Source organism: Erpetoichthys calabaricus, chromosome 3 (genome assembly GCF_900747795.2).
Source record: "Erpetoichthys calabaricus chromosome 3, fErpCal1.3, whole genome shotgun sequence".
Lineage (NCBI taxonomy): Eukaryota > Metazoa > Chordata > Cladistia > Polypteriformes > Polypteridae > Erpetoichthys > Erpetoichthys calabaricus.
The window spans coordinates 174,129,576-174,150,892 of NC_041396.2; the positions used below are offsets into that span (position 1 = coordinate 174,129,576).

Here is a 21,317-nt window from a genome sequence, read left to right on the forward strand (position 1 = left end):
CATTCGGACTCAATGTCCCCCACCTCCCTCAAGACGTGGTCGAAGTTCTGCCGGAGGTGGGAGTTGAAGCTGTTTCTGACAGGGGACTCTGCCAGACATTCCCAGCAGACCCTCACAATACGTTTGGGCCTGATCGGCATTCTCCGCCCCTCTCTTCACCCGAGTGTCCAAGACATGTGGCTGCAAGTCCGACAACACGACCACAAAGTCGATCATCGAACTGAGGCCTAGGGTGTCCTGGTGCCAGGTGCACATATGGACAACCCTATGCTTGAACATGGTGTTCGTTATGGACAATCCGTGACGAGCACAGAAGTCCAATAACAAAACACCACTTAGGTTCAGATCGGGGGGGCCATTCCTCCCAATCACGCCCTTCCAGGTCTCACTGTCATTGCCCACGTGAGCATTGAAGTCTCCCAGCAGAACAAGGTAGTCCCCAGAAGGTGCACCCTCTAGCACCCCCTCCAGGGACTCCAAAAAGGGTGGGTACCCCAGACTGCTGTTCGGCGCATACGCACAAACAATAGTTAGGACCCGTCCCCTCACCCGAAGGCAGAGGGAGGCTATCCTCTCGTCTACTGGGGTTAACCCCAATAAACAGGCTCCAAGTCAGGGGATAATAAGTATGCCCACACCTGCTCGGCGCCTCTCACTGGGAGGGAGTCCAGCCCCTGTCAAGGAGATTGATTCCAGAGTCCACGCTGTGCGTCAAGGTGAGCCCGACTATATCTAGCTGGAACCTCTCGACCTTGCGCACTAGCTCAGGCTCCTTCCCCTTCAGAGAGGTGACATTTCACGTTGCAAGAGCCAGTTTCTGTAGCCGAGGATCGTACCGTCAAGGTCCCTTGCCTTCGGCCACCACCCAGCTCACACTACACCCAACCTACTTGGCCCCTCCTACAGGTGATGAGCCCATGGGAAGGGGGACCCACGTTGCCTCTTCAGGCTGTGCCTGGCCGAGCCCAATGGGTGCAGGCCTGGTCACCAGGCGCTTGCCATCTAGCCCCACCTCCAGGCCTGGCTCCAGAGGGGGGCCCCAGTGACTCACGTCCGGGCAAGGGAAAACGCCGTCCAAAGTTTTTATTCTTCATGGTAGGTTTTTTGAACCGCTCTTTGTCTCGTCCCTCACCTAGGACCAGTTTGCTTTGGGTGACCCTACCAGGGGCATAAAGCCCCCAACAACAGCTCCTAGGATCATTGGGATCATCCATCTTATTCACCTGATTTATCTAAAGTTAACATCAAATTGAGATCTGAAGGTCCCTAAAGTCCTACTCTCCTCCACACTACTTGTCTATGGTTCTTTGTGTGAAGAAAGGCTTTCTGACATTTGTGAAATCTGTTTGTAACGAGTTTCCATCCGTCTCCCCAGGTTGTTATTGAAGAATTTATTTTAAAGTAACTGCAGTGATCTATTGTGCTAATTCCCTTCTCAATTTTAAGCACTTCAGTCATGTCATTTCATATTATTTTGGTACAACCTGTGTATCTAAATTATTACTCAAGGACAGTCTTCATGATCAAGTGAAATGAATGTGAGGCATGAAACACTTCTGAACGTGACAGGAGTCCCCATCAGGGTACGTTTACTCACATGGGCCGAGTTTAACTGAACACAAACCTGTGTGACTGATTGGAGGACATGCAAACCCCACACTGGCAGTCATTGGACGCTAATTTGAACTTGGGACTGTGAACCACTGCAACATCTTAATGTCATAATCTGTTTAGTTAGTGCATTACTGCAACATGAAAAACTTTGCCATGTCAAGAATCCTTCTAAACGAATTACAAATAATGTGATCAGCAGCACACTCTTATATGAAGAATCGAACCAGAAGGCGGAGACATTTGGTGTTAACTCCGCCTCTTTCTCTGTTACTTTCCCAGAGAACATCAAACCCAGCCAATGACAAAGGACCTCCTGATTGGCTCAGCTGAAGCCCCACCTCCTGACCTGGCTTCATAAATGTGGGCTTCAGATTATTGAGACAGACTTTACCGCATGAAGTTGAGGAAGACTGTGAGCAAAAGAACAGGAAAACCTTTGAAACTGCTACAGCGTTGAAGCGTGAATCTAGGAGTGCACTGTGGCTTGGCCACTTCAGTTTTCACTGTTGACTATTGAACCCTAGTTGGTGCCCAAACCTTTTTTATCTATTACATCCTTCACAATACATTTATATTTTTGAAATTAAAGTATGAAGATTAGATATTGAAGCAAAACAAAAAAAAGTAAAAATTCATGGGAGTAAAAACTTTTTAGTTGCCATAACTTGCCAATGGCAAAAACAAAGCTAAGAAGTCTCGTAGGAAACAATCAAAGGGTAGACGCTTAAGCAGCGTGACTACAAAACTCTGCTTTAGAAGAAGCTGCTTACTCTGCTGAGCCTCTGTGCAAACTCGACAAACGCAATGTGTGGAGATCAGGCAGGAGCCCTCCTCGGGCTCTTTGATATTCCATCAAAGGAGACTGAAAGTTTTCCCCTCGGTATCTGTCCTGATTTCTGTTAAAACATAAAAGTAAGAATTTTCAGTTATTTCATGTTAGTGAAGAAAAAGGACACATGGATGGAAAAAGGACACCTATGGGGGGGCTGAGGCTCAACTCCTGGAGCACCATGGTGGATGCAGGCTGCTGAAGGAGCAGAGACAGGTGTAAGGAGCCCAGCAGATAAGCTTTCTGTGAATTAAAATGAACGTCTGTATTTTAATATTTTCTTGTTTATCATGGCCATGTTGATTTGACATGCAAGTCAAGAATTTCTCTACTTACTACTACTTACATCACAGGTTAGGAAGCTCGAACTCGTAAGCAGTGTTGGCCATCACATGTAGGCTACTACTGTGCAAACCCAGTCAGGTCAGCATCCATGGTTAAGGTGGAGCTTCTTAAACCTAGGAGAAGGGACAAAGACAACAAGCCAGCCTTCCCCTTCTTTACCCGTAAACATAAATAAGTAAATCCACATAAACAAGAGAAACGCACAACTTAATCATCAATAAACTCAATAGAAGGTGAGAAGCCCACTTCAGGACCTCAATTCATTTATGAGGGGCTTCTGACTTCAGTGATACCCTAAAGTTCTGAAAGTCACCTTATCCAGTTAAGGGCTGTGGGGGCTCATTAATGCAGTGAAGTCACTCAATAAAACAAGACCACCACACGATGCCACCAAAGACCCCCTTGTCACCCTGGTGCTTCATATGCTTAGGGATCTTTTTAAGATTAAATTTAATTGTGGTTTGACAGCACAGGAAAAAAAAAGAAGCTAAAAGTGTCTTTAGAAATGATGTTTATTGATGGCTTCAGAAGTTGCAGTAGTAACAACCTGCATGAGATACAACAGATTTTCACTTTGCTGAAACCTGCTGAGAAAGCAGTTAGGGGTGGCCAGACTGGCACAGCTTGGGCCACAGAGGGTCATAGAGCCCACCAGTGTACTTCACCTGACTTGGCAATAAACAGAACTATTTATCTGGCTTATAAGGGTGATTTGCTTGACAGCCATGATATTCTTTATACAAATTCATCCAGCCACCCATTTTTGAACCCCATTTTGCTCTTTACAAGGGTTGTGTGGAGCTGGCACTGATCCCAGCATCATCAAGCATGTGGTCATGGGGGGCACACACTCACACTTGGTGACACTCAGATGATTTATTGTCGCCAATCAACTTATGTGTACATCTGTGGAAGAGAACAGGAGAACTTGTAAATTCCACCCAGACAGAGCCACCAGCGTTAGTAATGAAGGTGCATCCTAAGACACCACTTTAATTTAAAGATATTAATTAATGAAGACCTTGAAACATGAAAATAATAAGATGAATCATTGGGCTAGTAGAAAGATCACAGAGGAGCTTGGTGGCCAACTGGAATCCCGAGTTATGCCCCACTGCTGCACAAAATGGCAGAAAAGTCCTTCGGTAAACCCTGATTTACAAAATCTGGCAGTAAGAAAATATGGTAACATTTATCGCTTTTTAGACTCTCAACATTAAAGATTAGAAACACAATACAGTGAAATACATCAACAGACATAAACAAGCAATACAAGCAAACATTTTCCTTTCTTATCCATGCTGTGGACTTTATGATGGAATTGCTCTCAGACATTCTTGAGAAATGCTTTAAATGATACCACTGATGTGTTTGGCTTGTTTTCATTTGAACTTTTAGATGGCTGACTTGAATGGAGCTGTAATGCGATTAAACATTAGAAATGGATTCTAACATTTTTATGGTTGCTAGATTCTGGCACACTCTCTAAAATGATATTTGCATGCTTGTAGTAATTTTCATTATCATGGAAAACAACATCACATCCTGACGTTAAAGGGGACCCTTAGAGAGCAGCTCGGCTCCCCTGAAATCTTCAGCTGATCACATCTGAGCACACATTCACAGGAACTCGGCTTGTTTCACATATTTGAAGGGGGGACCGTTAACCACGCCTGACCTTGTGACTTGCCTCGCCGATTTAGTGTCACCAGAGGTAATATGGACAAAGTCTCACTTGCAAGAAGAAGAAAGGCGGGGAATGTAGAAAAAGGTAGGCAGAGGGTTAGAGGACTAGAGAAGTGAGGGTGCTGGGTGGCTGTTTGAGAAGTGGAAAACTGCTAAAGACAGGATAGTCAGGGAGGCTTTTTCATTCTGCCATTTCCTGTCTTACTTAAAATCATCTTGTTCTTTTTTGTGCTACTTAATATACACCCCTTTCTGTAATATGTTCTTCTTGGTCCGTTTTTCTTGGTTTAGTGATACCCCGGGAGATTCTGTAGTTAACCTCTTATGGGGTTTGCCACAATTAATGTGATGGTAAATGAAGAAGACCAAACAGATATTAAAACTGTATCATATGCTGTATGTCGCTATATATAATCTCATCTGCAAGTGAAGTGGTTATCAAATTAAACCAAGAGAAAATTGGGCAAAGTTACTTGGTATGGCATGCGATTAGTTTTGGGGTCTAACAGTTCACAATCCCTAGTTTATTTGATGGTTCCATGTTCCTAAAGTTGCCTAAAAGGAGGGGCTTCAGCATTATCAGGGACTCCACATGACCTAATGGACTCTTTATATGGTTAAAGTTTGCTTTGGCTCTTGAGCTTCCAGGTTCAAGGCAGTTACTATGTATTTGTGTTGGCCTATTCTCATGTTTTACCTATTGCACAGTTCAGTTTACTCATCTCCTGCTGCATACTGTGTTGCAGTTTTTGTGAGTTATCCTCTAAGCGATCATTTTAATGCCCTGTGTGCCCATGTGTATATTATGTGCATATGGTAAATTGTAAAAAGCAACTAAGAACCTAAAAACCTCAAGCTAGGATGCCTCTTTTGTACAGAGCACCAAGTTCTTCCTGTGCCTCTGTGGGCTTCCTCCAGAAGTTGCTCGCATTTCCTCATAATCTAACTGGCAACTAATGACTCTGAAGTGACCTAACATGGCTGATTGCGAATGTACTTTGCACTGGACTGGTCTTCTTTCCAGTGTTCATCAGTACAGAAAGAAAACTGACAGTTTGCATTGAATAAAAAAATGGAGGACACAAATCCAGATGAACCAAAGTTCTTCAACATGGTCATTACAACATGGAAACAAAAGGCATAAATACTGTATGTATGATTTTTAAACATAACACAATGAAATGACAATCATAGAAATGTTTCCCCCTTGATATAAAATATATCTCCCCTTCCCAAATAATTACAAATTATTTACAATGACAATAAAGATGGAAAAAAATGCAAGTCAAATAATTTTCTGCAGTGTCCACTGTCTAGATAAGGTAATGGTGACTGTGTTTTTTAACTGCTTCACTATGAGTAAATGGACCAATATATTATATTAAAAAGGATGTAGGCACCCGGAAATACAAGTCTGGAGTACTTGTCAATGGCATGGGTGTCAATCCACATGCTGATGTAACCCCTTGAGTTCTTCCGCCTGCTGGATGTTCGCTCATCGGCCAGGGCCAAATGCACTAAAATTCTCTCCTGCTTGTCCCCATTCTCTGGCACGCCGTATGTCCCGGTGGTATTGACATCTGCATCACTGTAGCTTGTATCCATCATCATTGGCCGAGGATGAGCAAGACCACAAGTGCAAGGGAGCTGTAAATGACAGACCATGACAAACATTTAGAATTTTCCAAATATGTGTTGGTTTGTGTGCAAAATAATTGCTGTGAAATGTTACTTCTATAATTGGTGACTGGAGCCCATGTCTGCACATTCAGAACCACAAGTATCTAAGTCAAGTTCCTGGGACTTCATTCTACCAACCTGAAAGATTCGTTGAAGGGCAGGCCAAACTTGACTATTAGGGACCTCGAAGAAACTTGAATGGAGTTTAAAAATCTATCTACAGACAATATGGGCCCTCCGGTCCTTGACTATTTGCCACTTTAGTGTACATCCCGTGCATGTGACAGTTTCAAACAGACCATAAAAAGACCCTCTTTGTAACCAAACAATCCTGTGTTGAGATGTACCCATAGCTCTATTTACTGGAAAGCACCACTGAAGAATAAGCCTGGAAAACTGCACACCAAGGGCTGGCACCTTCATTGTGGTCTGTTATCAGCTAACATTCTGATCACTCAATGAGGAAAACAAAGGCCAAAGTAACTTCCACATTGAAGAAAATAAAGAGACTATTTGAGGTACAACATATAAGCCATTGTGCCACACCTTCCACATTCCTAAATGGCATCCTCACATGGAGAAGCTGACAATAAACTTGATGCATCTGACAAAGAAAGTACTGTTTTATCCAGCTGACCTAAAATGTAACCCCCATTGTTCAACTGTGCAAGTGGACTTCTGACTTCTAACTGCAGCTGCAAGGCTTTCATATTCTACTGTGGGCTCTCTCACTCTTCTTCTCTTTTCAGCATCACAATACCCTTTACTCCAATATCCTCAAGATGTGCACATTATTTTAAACTGGAACAGTGAAGTGTGACTGTTGTAATTAATGCTGTTTGGATAGGCTCTGGCATCCAGGACTCTGTAATGGAATTTATAGTTGAGACGGACAACATTTGTATAAGGCACACAAACGTTTGTGGTTGTTGTAAATAATTATTGTGTTTCCATGCCTAGCTTCCACTATGAAAAAAAAGTGGTTTCTAATTCACGCTTCTACTCCACACTTTGCTATATCACTAACATTTCAATTCAGCTACTACATTATCTAAATAACTGGTGGTTTTGATTAGGAGTACAGCTGTTATGACAGCTCTGCAGGGCCTAGGTTACCAAATTTCACCTATACATCAAAACAAAAGTCAGCATATGACCTCCTCAAATCTGTATAAATGAAGCAAATCTGTTTCATAACTCCTGAAGCTGATATTCATGGAGGGACTTTGCAAATATAATTTTGGATAACTGTAGGTTTGGATAAAATAGAAGGAAATATCAATATAACACCCTCACACATTCTTTACTGAAGAATGGTCCAGGGACCCAGCTGACCAGGGATAAGTATTAACATCAAGCAGGCACTCTCTGGTGATGGTATCCATATTTGTCAGGGACTGTCCTGTTGGCAGGCAGCATGGCCTAGTCATGGCTAGGAAACTGAATTTTAAACTAAACAATTGCCACTTCAAGTGCAGCCATTGGTTCTGAACTAAACACTTCACCTGTTTATGCAACGAATGAATAAACAAACAAACAAATAAATAGAAATAACAGGCACAAGAAACACAAGTCACTCAAGAGGAGTCAGGAGAAGGTCACATCACGATGCCTGCTTTATGATACTGTGTCTCTTAAGAACATTGTATGAACTGCCAGCTCTACTAAATGTCCCAAGGGTGCCAATGTCCCACTGAGCCCAGCTGACATCTCTTTACAGTGAACTGGTAGTGGTGGCTTTTACTATTTCCATATCTGCTCATACTGATCTTCCATGTCAGTTTCCATGTAAGCTGGATCATTGTCTCTGGGTCCAAGTTACATAATAACCATGTCTAATATTCACATATTTTTCATTTGACACAAACATTTGACTGCTGCAGCACAACAAACAAGGTGTTTGTCCTTTGAACCCTTGTGTTTTTATTTGTTCCCAAACTTTTTCCAGTGAAAAGTAAAGGCATTTTATGTAATATCACTGCTTATGGATGTTGGTTAAGTGTCAGATGTTTTCCTCATGTGTATTTAGGATCAAAATGTCAATAAGGACTTTGTCGGTCAGAAGAGGCATTTTTAATTGATTTTTAATGAAGTGAGATAGATGAGTAGAGAAAAAAAAGGCACAGCAATCCCTTCCATTAATATAACAAAATAACAGAACGGGCAAATTTGTAAACAAGAACAAAGGGAGAGCAATAACACCATGAGCAAAGTGGTGACATTTAGTAAATTTCGACGGTTTAAAAGCAAACATTATAGCCACTAAACAGCAAAACACAAAGCTCAAAAACTGAGCTTTTTTTGAATAAGCTACAGGTGACAAGGAGGGAGAACTGAGCTGAACACACATCACAAATGACACTCAAATCATTGTAAGTTTCCAACAACAATAAAGAAAAACAGCACAGGAAGGGGTGAGCAACAGGGCGTTGGTAAGAAACCCTTCAGATCAAGGGTGGGATATGTGCCAAATGCCAGTGACATGTATGTTATCTCTTTTCATATGACTGTGAAAGTGCTGATTTGCCATAATAAAATTCAAGCACAGTGCAGCATATTTATTGTCCCCTCATTTCACAGGTTACATTTTTCCTTTGCTTTTTGCCTTGACAATTTTGAAATAGCCTTAAAACAATCTGCATGTAATACTAAAAATCCACATCGCCTGTTTATCTCCAAGGTAATAACTGTCATATTTTGTATCATTTCCATACTTTAATAAATATTTTGCTGTTTGAACTGTTATAAAGTTATTTTTAATTTATTTTTTTCTGAGTTTCTCATTAAGGTTTTTCCAATACTAACTCATCTGGGTGGGTTTTGTATACTGGAGACTCTTGTAATGTTTTTTGTCTTTAACGTGTATTTAAAAATGTTATATATTTTTTTGCGATATCTTGTTAATTTTCACAGGTAACGACCTGGTTATGCACGGGTATGACAGGAAAAAAAGTTCAGCATTGAGGTGTCATCTCTATCAAAGATTGCACATAAACTCTAAAGAAAAACCTCACTTTGAAACGTGTAAAGGCTTTCCTGGCCTAGAATTTAAGGCAGCATGCTTTCACTATGAATTCTGGTTTACATGTTGGCTCTGATATCTGATTCTTTGACTTTCTTGTTTTAATCTATGCATTGTTTTCTTAGTTAATGCCTTGCCTTTTGATCATTATTTTTCTTTTGCTGCTAGTAGCCCACCGCTAGCAGAACATCATATGATGATGACTTCATCCTTAAATCCTTTTGGATTTTGGTTGAAACATACCTTTTTGCTACCTAGCAATAACTGCCAATTTTGTTTTTGAGGCTTTTTGACTTTTGGTTGTACCCTTTTTTTAATACAATGTCCCGATTGTTTTCTGCTCCACATTTGGTTGTCAGTTTCTAGATGTTACTTTATTCACTCTCGCCTAGACCTTAAAATTCTTTTTATTTACCACCACCTTACTCCTGGAAACAATGAAGACCAGTTCCACTGGCTTTATTAATAGATCAAATCAGTCATGACAAAACCCTTACTAATGGAGTTATTTTGTACAAATCACTACATTCACAGTTTTGGCTCTGCAAATTAGAACAGAAAACCTCCTTCTGTCTCAGCCTTTTTTGTCTTTCCAAACTAAGACAGGTGCAGAACACATTTGAAGGTAAATATACTAGTTTTCCTGTCTCCCTCAATGGAAAGCAAAAAATGGTTAAAAAAAATAATAAACATTCTTATGTAAAATCCTATAGATGCTTTAGAAACTGAACATTTTTTCTCATTGAAACTTTCTCAAAAAGGAATGGAAGGATCAAGTGAAGTAGTAGCAATCACTTTACTTACTTTAGTAGAGTCTACTAGCATTGGTGGAAAAATCATAAGCTGCCAGTAGATATTCGTGTGTAATTTATAGTGGATTCAATTATTGAGGAAATTTATTGAAGTTAAAATTTTTTATATGTATTACTGCTCAGACTTCAGTAATCATGTTGAAAAAGAAATCCAATTTTTTACCAGCCATGAAATAAATTTCCTATTCTTGTCAGCAGATGGTGTCACTTTACTGTTCTTTCAGACTATTAACCAGGGTGGAATATTCCATTCCAGTACAGTCTTTGTTTTACTATACAGAGGAATGGGAATGATTCAAAACTATACATAAATATAAATCTTTGAATAATTACTAAATAACAAGGAGCAGCTAAAATGAACTCCAAGATCTTGAATCACTTAAATCTTATTGCTGAACACGAATAAACATGTTGTGGACACCAGGGGGCACACAGCTCCCCAACATCCAACACAACAGACAGAAGCACAAGTCCCAGCATAGGCTTTACTTCTTCTCCTTGTCTCTTCTGCCTTCACTCCTCCCTCAAACGTTGTCCTCCACCTCCTGACTCTGGCTTGCTGAATGGAGTGAGGAGGCCCCTTTTATAAAGCACCTGGAAGTGCTCCAGATATTCCACAATCTCCTTCCAGGTGTGGTGGCAACCCTGCAGAGGAGGGCTCAGCTATTCTCTGTGCTCACCCTATCAGTGGCCACGGGCCCTAACAGTGTTGAGCTTCCATGCTCCAACCCATGGCACTGTTGCAAGCCAGAGGGGCTGCCCTCTAGCGTCCCGGGGAAGGTATTGTGCCGTGGAAGCTCTCCTGGTCCTTCCCTTAAGAAGGCGTTCCAGCCAGGTAAGAGTCCTGGCTGTTCATCACAATGTGCAATTAGATGTAGTCCAAAGATGGATATTGGAATTTGTTTCAGTGATCATCTTTTTCACTTTCACAGCCTAATGTGGATTTTGGGCCATGCCAAGGAGCAGTACATCCTTCCATTTTCTGTACCTGTTTTATCATTGTAGAAGCAGATGTTTACGTATCAGTGTAAAGTCTGATTAATACTTCTTTGTCGAACCTACACCATAGCCATTGAAGGCAGTTTATACTTGCTGCAGGGACATGCCTGAATGCTAGTTGGCAGAGCTTGTAGCATGCAAGAAATGCAAATGATCCATTAACATGCAGGCAGTGTTTGTCCAGGATCCTGCTTCTTTTGCTACACATTTTCTTCCGCAGTCAAACATATTTGCCCCTCACATTTTTCCACTTTTTCATACATTTGCCATCTTACAAACTGATGTCAGCCGATATTTTGTACCTTAAATTGTCCGCTATCTGATTGTCTTTGTAGTGTTGTGATGAGGTATCATATAAATGTGTATATTTTCTAAATTCTTCAAAAAGTCTTTACTCAATCTGCTCAATGTTTACTTCAAAATAGCAGAAGACAAATGGAAACCTGTTTCAGGAAAAACGTTGTTACCAATTTGACCAATCAGAGTCATAGGGGTCTGTGCAGGATCTACTGCGCAGGGTCTCAAAAATGGGAGATCATTTTTGAGGATGTGCATGTCAGGCTACCCTGCAGATACACTGTAGGCTCCACAGGCTACATATGTAGGCTCAATATAGGTCAGCGTTTACACATAATGAAGAAACCCATCCCAAATGAGGATATAACCACATTCCTGTGGGACTAATTTTGAATCATCACTACATCACTACTCAGTATTGCACAGATTATGAAAGACCAGGGGCCTCATGTATAAATGATGTGTACGCACAACAATGTTGCGTGCGCCTGTTTCCATGCTCACATCACGATGTATAAAAACTAAACTTGTTGTAAAGCCACTTATATTCTCACGGCAGCACAAACCATTGCGTACGCATTTTTCCACTCGGTTTTGCAAACTGGCGGCATCCAGCGTCAAAGCAGTGCTATTGTTCCTGAGTGGTTTCACTTTCTTTTTTACATTCACATCTATGATGCGGGCTTTATCAAATACACTGAAATTAATTGCATATCGTTTACAAATTTAAGGCACCTGATTGTGATCAACCTGTAACAATGTAATGGTGCAGAGAATGGCCAAGCTATTCAAAATACCACGGCTGCTTTAGCGTTGTTACTCTCAGTGCACCACTCCGAGTATTTTATCATTGTATCTGAATGTGGAATCACAGCTCTACAGCAGCTGACTGGAAAGCTCTATAGCAGGTTGTGCCAAGAGAGTAGAGGATTATCGGGATACAGCTTCCAGCCCTGGAGGACATTTATAGCACAAGCTGCGTAAGAAAAGCCATCAGCATTTGCATGGATTCCACTCAGCCATGCGCACAGGCTATTTGAACTTCTCCCATCCGGGAAACACTTCAGAGCCTTTCCTGCATGGACCTGCAAGACTCAGAAACAGCTTCATTCCAAGAGCTATAAACTCACTCAATCAGTCCATCAAATGCTCCCGGTAGAACTGCTTGCACTTAGAATTACAATTAACCTCACTGGTAAACTTGCACTACAGCTACAAATATTGCACAACCAAAGCCACTTTATGAACCATTTTGCACCTAGCTGCACAATATATAATGTATATTGTACTTATGTTTTCATACTGTATATTTTTAATTGTTTTTTTATCATATTATTATTATTGTATTATTTTAAAAATGTTATTATTTTATAGGAAAATATGTTTATGGAGGATTTGCATATCGAATCTCACTGTACCATAAAATGACAATAAAGGAATTCAATTCAGTTCAACAGAAGAGAGCATATATTTACAGATGATGAGGACTGGCTTCTAAGTCAATTTAGATTTCCAAGCGCTGGATAGGGGAGGAAGGAACAATCTCTGGACAGGCCCCCTTGTTTAATACATGTTCATCATTTAGTATTTTAAAATGTTCAGAGAGCTGTAATATCATGAATGTAATATATTCTGTGTGGAGTTCAGTGCCTGTGTGCTTCTGTTTACAAAAGAGAAAGCCTGTTTAAGCACGTAGTGATACGCACATATTGAACACACAGAATATGAAGCATTTAACGTGTTACTTTAGTTACGATGGGATCTGAGAAACACAGATTATAACATGAAGTTTACAATGTTCTACTTTAATGACAAAATAAACTATGAGATTTAAGTGGAAATTTCGAGATTAAACTTGACATTTCGACCTTTCTTCTTCACTATGTCCCTATTTTTTTCTTTTCTCTGTAACCTAATATGCTTCAGCAAAACACTCCCATGGTGGGCTAACGACTCGCCTTTTGATATCTGACCTCTTCTTTTTTATTTTGGGCACTGTGTAACTTTCTGAACTTGAACTTTTGAGTGTCTCTGCCACTCTGTATCACTCAACTCAAATCCTTTTGTTTGCTTATACCACTGCTAAAACCTCCACTTTGCATTTGCTGAAATTCTTCTTCTTTCCCCATGCTTTTGCCATTGTCTTTTCACAAAAAGCTAAACTTAAAGGGCTATTTATATTGATTTGCATATTCAAAGGAGCGTAATTCTGGAAGGAGTTGGGGTGGGCGGCAGGCATATGAACGTGCGCGAGTTTTCATGCTGACCAGGATTTATGGAGCTGAAGTGCGTGGAAGTTGTTTTACACAAGATTTATTGCATCTGAATTTTTTTGTGCATACGCACATTTCCACGGTTTTTGTCTGTACATCACGGAATTTTACGCATGTTGTTATACACTAGGTACCAGGTTTCTACAGTATGTCGATTTCTGAGCTCCTATGCTACAAATTTGAACACATGCTAAAATCAAACAACACTGATTTACAGCAGCTGCTGAAGCACACAGATAGCACACTACTCAACCACTGCAGAACATTAGCAGCAGCAATAGTGTCATGCAGACAGAGGACAGTTAGCAGCTGGACCCACATGCAAATAAATTTAGGTCAGTTTTTTCAACCCCATTCCTTTTCTCTAATTGTCTCTTTCAGCATTCATGCAGCTGAAAATGTTAACATCTGACAATATTTTGGAAATGGAGACAGAAACAAACAATCTATTATTATTTTAAATTATTGTTCCATTTATTCATCCACCTGATAAAAATACTGAAATTGCTGACTGAATGCTTTTACCATTAAATATGTGTATTTTTAGGGGAGGAGTTTTGATTATGATTGTTTATAATTTCAAGTGTTAATTCTTAGTAATGTCTGTATTGACTATTTTTTTACTTTTTGTACTTATTGATTTGATCTTTAAGCTAAACAAAATAAACAAAAAATAAATAGAAATGCATTTCAAGACTGAAGTGACTGTTATGGGAAAAGGAATATGTTGAACATCATACCAGCGTTCACTTTCACTCAGCTTACTTGCACATTACTTGGTTTACTCAATTCCTCGTGTATTTACATTTAATGTTTGTGCCATTTATTATTATGGGACATGAAATTATAGCATCCACATCCACCATGCTTTTTTAAAATAGTTTGGTTCAAGAATTTCAATATCCTGGTCCTAAGAAAATGTTTTTTAAACCTTTTGTCTCTCAGGTTCTTCCTTTTCATTTAGAAATTATCCAGACTTAAGAAATAAGGGTATTGGGCCAATTTAGGGTTGGCCAAAAAACTGAAATGTAAAGGAATCAGAGTCATTAAAGGAAGTTTCTTTAAGGATGTCATGTACAAGATATCCAAAGCAAAATTCAGATTACAACAAAAAAGAAAGATCAACCTTGTAAACCGACTCACACACTGAAAGCTTCTGAAGAAAGCTTGCAAGTTTATTTAATTGAAGTGCCACTCAATTGTGCCATTGTGCCAAAAGTGCCATTTTTCTTCTAACCAACCTTAAGATTACATCACGCAGCTAAAGACATTCTTCTGAAAGTGAAATGAAATTCCACAGCTCTAATATGAACAAACATACTGTAATATACACATTCCATCCAGTACTTAAACACATGCTCCTTTTGTTCACGGTGTCTTCTTTTACTGTCAGTTGGAATACATAACTGTGTCTTACTTAGGACCTTGGGAGGCGCTCATTACCACTTACAGTATCCTGACTCTTCTGCAGGGTCACCTTTACATTATTATTACATTCTCGTCTATTCCATTGCCCCATTAACACTATACTAGACATTTAGTTAGCGTGACTTCTTTTAAGATAAGTTCAAGAACACTGAATGAGAATACTTTATAACAGTGCATGCACCTTAAGAAGCTATACAGACCTTGGCCTGAATTTGATGTTAAAAAAAAGATATGAAATAAACAGTAGAAAACAGTACATTGTGATATTACCCTTGTCTCGAATCTTCCTTTCTTTCCTTTCTTGAACAGTGGGTCAAGTAGTTAACTGCAGCGTATTCCAAGACAGAGAGGAATACAAATACAAAACTGACCCCAGAGATAATGTCTACTGCTTTGATGTAGGAAACCTGGGCATTGATGCATTGACTCAGTTATAATGGTAGACATTGTCAATACCGTTGTTATATCCTGAAAGAAATTGACCAATAAAGCATAAAAGTATAGAATTTGTCAATCACAGATAGTTATCAGTTGCACTGCAAATTCTAGTACTTTTTACCACCATATATAATTCTGCTTTTAAAAATTCAGAAGAAAAAAAAAGAAAAAAAAAACCCTAAGAACTGTATTTACCCAAAGGCACTCTAGCTGGTACAGCCCTACGGTCAATCCAGAAAGATACCCAAGACAGCATAACCATCAGAGTTGCTGGGAAGTACGTTTGAAGAAGGAAGAAAAAGATGTGTCGCCGAAGTGTGAAGTTGATATACAGTCGGTTATACCAGCCTAAAAATGTGCAGAAGAACACAAGACAGGTTACTCATTCCAGTTTATGGTGGATTTTATTTGCTGAGTGAAGCACAGCGGTGAATGTTTTAAATTACTGTATCTCTAAAAATAATACAAATATCATAATCTGCATCCAGTTACAGTATAAATCTAGACTTTTTCATACTACATTATTTATGCTCTCAGTAGAGATCAGCTGAAAGCCAGTTAATTGTCTGAAAAGCAGGTGACGAAAGCAGACCATCACATACTGTAGATCTGTACCAGAAAGGCTCCTCTACTTTGTATTTAGTATAAAATTCTAGGCACATTAAATTGTACATTAAGAAATTCTGGGGGTCAGTTCAGAAATGCCCATTATCTTAATAATGATGGACTCATATTTCAAGTGGGCTGTGGCATGCTGTTTAATAAATGCAAAGATAGAATGTGGACATGCTGCTGCTAGACACATCCACTAAAACGCTGAAGAGGTAACCCTTCAACCAGCCTGACCTGAAAAAGACAGCATTATTTTAAAGAAGCTTGTGTGCATTCAAAAGAATATGTGCATCCTTGATCGCAGCACTTAAGTGGAGAGCTGACACAAGTATGATAAAATCGGGGCTTCAGTTAATATAACAACTGCACTGCAACAGAAGGGAATGCTCTCCGCAGCATCACTAGACACCTAAAATATTGGCCAGGGAAGCTAAAGAAATAAAAAGAGTGCTCATTATGAAAATAATGCATCTGAGGGAGATAAACAGAACAGAAAGCTCCAAAATCTCACAAAAAATAAAGAAACTCTGTAGCTCCAGGCTATGGGTGGGGTGGCTCACTCATTTCCTATATGCTCAGACCAATAACCCAGTCTTCTCACCTCCTGACTCTCTCATTGTCACCACCCTGCCCTCTTTCTCTTATCAATGTATGTATGCTAATCTCAAACTCTTCTCACTACTCCATACTTATTTTTGCCTACAAAATTAAGCAGCTTAAGAACCCTATATGGAGGTAATTAACAGTCAGACACTGCCCCTCATTGCCTACAAGAACACCTGCCTGGACTCCCTTGACAGTCTTCAGTAGCTCTTAAAGTGTGGTGTCTCCAACTCACTTAAAGGGATAACTGCTAGGAAGTCTGTTTTACATCTGGCACCCAGTTCCACAGCTGGAAACACTCCACTGCTACCTGTGTATTTCTATCCCCACGTGGCTCTCTACAGTGGCAGTCAGGCTCTCTTCACGTTTGGCAGTTTGCCGGCTCTGAAATCTCATTAGGGAATCTAACATGTTTCCACCAAGGTTGCCACTTCTTTCTCTCTTGCTTATACTGTGTTGTGGACTGCATGCCAGCACTTAAAAAAAAAACACACACACGAGACGGACAAGGGAGCAAGCAGAATCAATGTAAATTTAACAGGCAGAATATCAAGACATAGGAAGAGTAACTAAGGTACCTACATATCAAAGCCCAACACTCAAAACCAGTATCATAGTCGAAACAAACAAACAGAAGGTCCTGAAACAAATATGTACTATTTTACCTGAACTATCACTAACAAAAATTGAGATTACGCCTTTTTGAGTCAAAACTAGAAATGGATGGTAGTGTTCTGTTATATATACTGTACAATACATGGTGCTGTGACGTAATAGAGAATACTCATGAATGCACATTACTAATACATTTTGTTTTGTAACAAAAGTAGTTTTATTTATAATACAGTTTTTCCATATTCAAGGTATAGCGCATATGCATATGTGCATTATATCAGTTCTAAGTGGTGTAACCAAGAATTAATTTTGGTGAGGGGGTGAGAATTGTTTGCGAAAATACACAAATCATAATTCTATCTGTGATCAATCAGTTAGAACTTTCATAAAATATATTTTGGGTTCTTGGTTTGAAACCAGAAATAAAGCCACACTCATTGGCTTTATTACCACCAGCTCTTGCCCTCACTTGCCTACCATGGACAAGGCACATAATCAAGCAAACTAGATGAGCTAAAGAGATTTGATTCACATATGTGATTAGCACTGTAATTTTTCTGTATACAATTGTAATTTTTTTTACTAAGTGCTAATATAATCAGATCACTGGTGCTTGTTACTCATGAACATGTTATATACAGTAGATAGTTCATGAGTAAAACATTCCTGCTGTAGATGAATTTGTGCTCTCTCTATTGACTAGCATCGACTTTTTGTGGATTTCATCAGTTGATTTTTTTTTTTTGTAATTTATTTTTTTATTTTATTTTAATGAGGTTCAAAAGAGGAAATGTAAGAACCGTAAAGAAGAAACAAAGTAAAGAGAAATAATAGCATGAAATATGTACAGTGCCCACCCTTCCTATATTGAGGTCATGGGGCACTCGTTAGCTAATCTAACCTGGCATTTAAAATGATGCTGTCAATTCCAGATTGTCTTCGACTCGAGGACACCATTTCCTCCTCTACTTCTCTCTCCCTCCTTCCCTTTTTGCTTCTGATGCAACACAGCAACACCACCTGCCACCTGCACTTGAGCTTTGTAGTACTTGCTAACCATGCCTTTATTAAGCTCTGCCAAACTTTCTTCCTTTCACTTTGCTTTGCTGGCAGACTTGCACAAAGCAGCAAGCCCCTGTCACACACGAGCGATTAGGGAGCAGCCAAAGGACCCAACAAGCAGTGCGAAAGCGCAAGACAGGAGACGGCAACAGTGTACTAACCGCTCTCTCTTTATTTCAACAGGAAAGATGAAAAAACACCGTTGGGAATTCGTCTCCAAAACCCTAACCAGAAGTCCGAGCCGCTTCCAGGTTCCTTTATTCCCTCAGGTCCTGCTTTGATGATGTTACTCCATCCCAAGATCAGCACCTCCTTTCCCAGCTTTCCCATTTTGATTCCCAACTCACAAAATGTCCGTGCTTCATGATAAGCACTGTCTGTTATACACTACTTGATGACTGACTGTTGTTCTTGGAAATCACTGCTTTACATTATACGGGGACGGAATTCCCAACCCTTAAATTTGTTTCTGTGTTTTTTTCACACCCCATTTGACTCCACAATTCCTCCTCAGCACTGAGCCAAAAAGAGGACGTGGCCCAGTAGCATAGCATACAGTGTAGGGCCATTAAGCTGCGGGCCAGTAATCCGCGAATTCGCTTAAGCCGCGCAAAAAGCTTGGATCCCAATTTTTTGACACTATGGATCGTACAGACATAAACATGGCCTCTCAAACACTCGAGACAGGTGTTGACAGCTGTCATTTTGGCATTGATTGACATGCTATGCACTATCGCGGATTAAATATTTAAATGCTGGCTTATAACTTCAAAGAGGTATTTATAGAAGATTAGTCTTTTATTTATCAATAAAAAATAAAATAACTTACAATGAAATTCAAATATTAATCTGTTTTATCCACGCTGAGTGTCAGCGTTATGGAGGCCGCCATTGTAACCGATTCACACCTTACAATGCTACAAAGTTAATCTGCGGTAAATCCGCAAAAAATCGACTCGTATTTAAAGTATTATTTTTAATTCGATAATCTGATAAAACTTGAAATTGTATAAATATGAGTCACAAACCCAACGTAAATCACTTCAGTTTCTGAATCTATAGCGAGCACATCATATTTGCTTTAAAAAATTTTTACGCCATGAGTAATAAACGTAAACACGCTTCATATGATGTTTCAGCAAAAGCTGGATGTCATCAAAATATGTATTTAATATGCAGCATGCAATATCGCGAAACTACGGCGCTACTTCCAAAATGGCGACTCGCGGGTCAACACGTGTGAAAGGATTGTGATCAAAAAACATTTATTTTTTCGTTATTTATTGTAATTTATGCATTATCAAAAAATATTTAAGCCGCGGACCACCTAAGCCGCGGTTAAGCAGTTTGGACCTACAATGGCCCTACACTGTATTTGCTACAGCAGGGGTAGGCAACGTCGGTCCTGGAGTGCCACAGTATGTGCAGGTTTTTGTTCCAACCCAGTTCCTTAACAAGAACTCAATTATTGCTGATGAAGCACATATTGCTTAAGTGACATTTTAATGCTTCATTTTAGTGGTCTCGCTTGTTAAGGTTCTCCAACCTTAATTGCTTATTTCAATCTTAAACTGCTGCATTCAGTATTTTAATTGCTCCTTATTAGCAATAAGATGTAAAACAGGGGTAGGCAATGTCGGTCCTGGTGAGCCGCAGTGGCTACAGGTTTTCATTCAACCCAATTGCTTAATTAGAAACCAATCATTGCCAATCTCAGACCTTATTTAATTTTATGGCTTGTTAGTCTGTGCAATGTAAGGCTTTTATATTATAGATTTTTTTCCTTTCCAAGGATATCATCCAAATGATTTGAAGCCTAAAACAGATCATTTTCAGTCTGTCACATTTTTCTATTAAGTGTTTTATTAAATCAAACAGTGCATGATGAACACACACAGATGTAATTGGAAAAAAGCTAGCTGGAGAACTGCTGGCTGCTTTGTCTTTTACATCTTATTGCTAATAAGGAGCAATTAAAACACTGAATGCAGCAGTTTAAGATTGAAATAAGCAATTAAGGTTGGAGAACCTTAACAAGTGAGACCACTAAAATGAAGCATTAAAATGTCACTTAAGCAATATGTGCTTCATCAGCAATAATTGAGTTCTCATTAAGGAACTGGGTTGGAACAAAAACCTGCACATACTGTGGCACTCCAGGACCGACGTTGCCTACCCCTGTGCTACAGTATTATCATTGACCAATAAAAAAAAACACAGGGCAGCTAATTTTCTTTTTTATACTGTATTAAGTCACCAAATTTAATTTAAATCTGTCAATTTATTTTTTTGATTTTGGGATATGTTTTTTCTATTGTAGGTGTTGCCAGGATCAAAATGAAGACTTGGCATACATATTATTCTAAAGCAAATTTTTTGATATCTTGTGATGTTATTAATCCTGAGATGGCAGCATTAAGAATTGAATGTAAGTTGCCTCCAATAGGGCAACTGTTGTGAATTTCTCAGGAGAGACTCTAAATAAAGTATATCCTTCGTATTTACATAAAAACTAGCAAGCTAAATTAAACATTAGTATACTATATAAATTAATCCCAAACAATTTACTGTAGTATGAGAAGTGTCATAGTATTCATGATACCATAAATACTATTGTCTATAGGAATAATGATAAATATATACCATATTGCAGGTGTAATATTGCCACTTCCATCTGATATTCTAGATGTGAAATTTTAAATTACTTTTTTGAACTATTAAAAGTTTTTTACTTACTATAAAACTCTACATGATATTAAATATTTATATACTTTACATGGAGCTTTGGTAGAGAAATAAATTCCTTACTTTTTCGATGGAGAGTATGGAGATGGAAAGTCTTTGAGATTTTGGAGAGTAAACACTCAAAACTGTCTTTTCAATATTGTGAGTATTGTGAGTGAGAGAAACTGTGGCACTGCTGTCATGTTCTTTGACGGGTTGGGGAAATAGCATTGGTAAAGTGCCAAAATTTTTATATTTTTTTAACTTATAAATTACCC

General features: G+C 39.3%; 1 protein-coding gene across 1 annotated transcript in view; it reads right to left on the bottom strand.

Annotated features, from left to right (window-relative positions):
- Nucleotides 1-3,282: 3,282 nt before the first annotated feature.
- Nucleotides 3,283-21,317, bottom strand: part of LOC114648482 (gamma-aminobutyric acid receptor subunit rho-1-like) — a 111,310-nt gene continuing 93,275 nt past the window's right edge. Inside the window, 6 exon segments of the mRNA XM_051924811.1 lie at nt 3,283-6,123; nt 15,259-15,295; nt 15,297-15,391; nt 15,394-15,414; nt 15,417-15,451; nt 15,618-15,771. Of these exon segments, the coding sequence (XP_051780771.1) occupies nt 5,828-6,123; nt 15,259-15,295; nt 15,297-15,391; nt 15,394-15,414; nt 15,417-15,451; nt 15,618-15,771 (638 nt within the window). The 3' untranslated portion in view covers nt 3,283-5,827.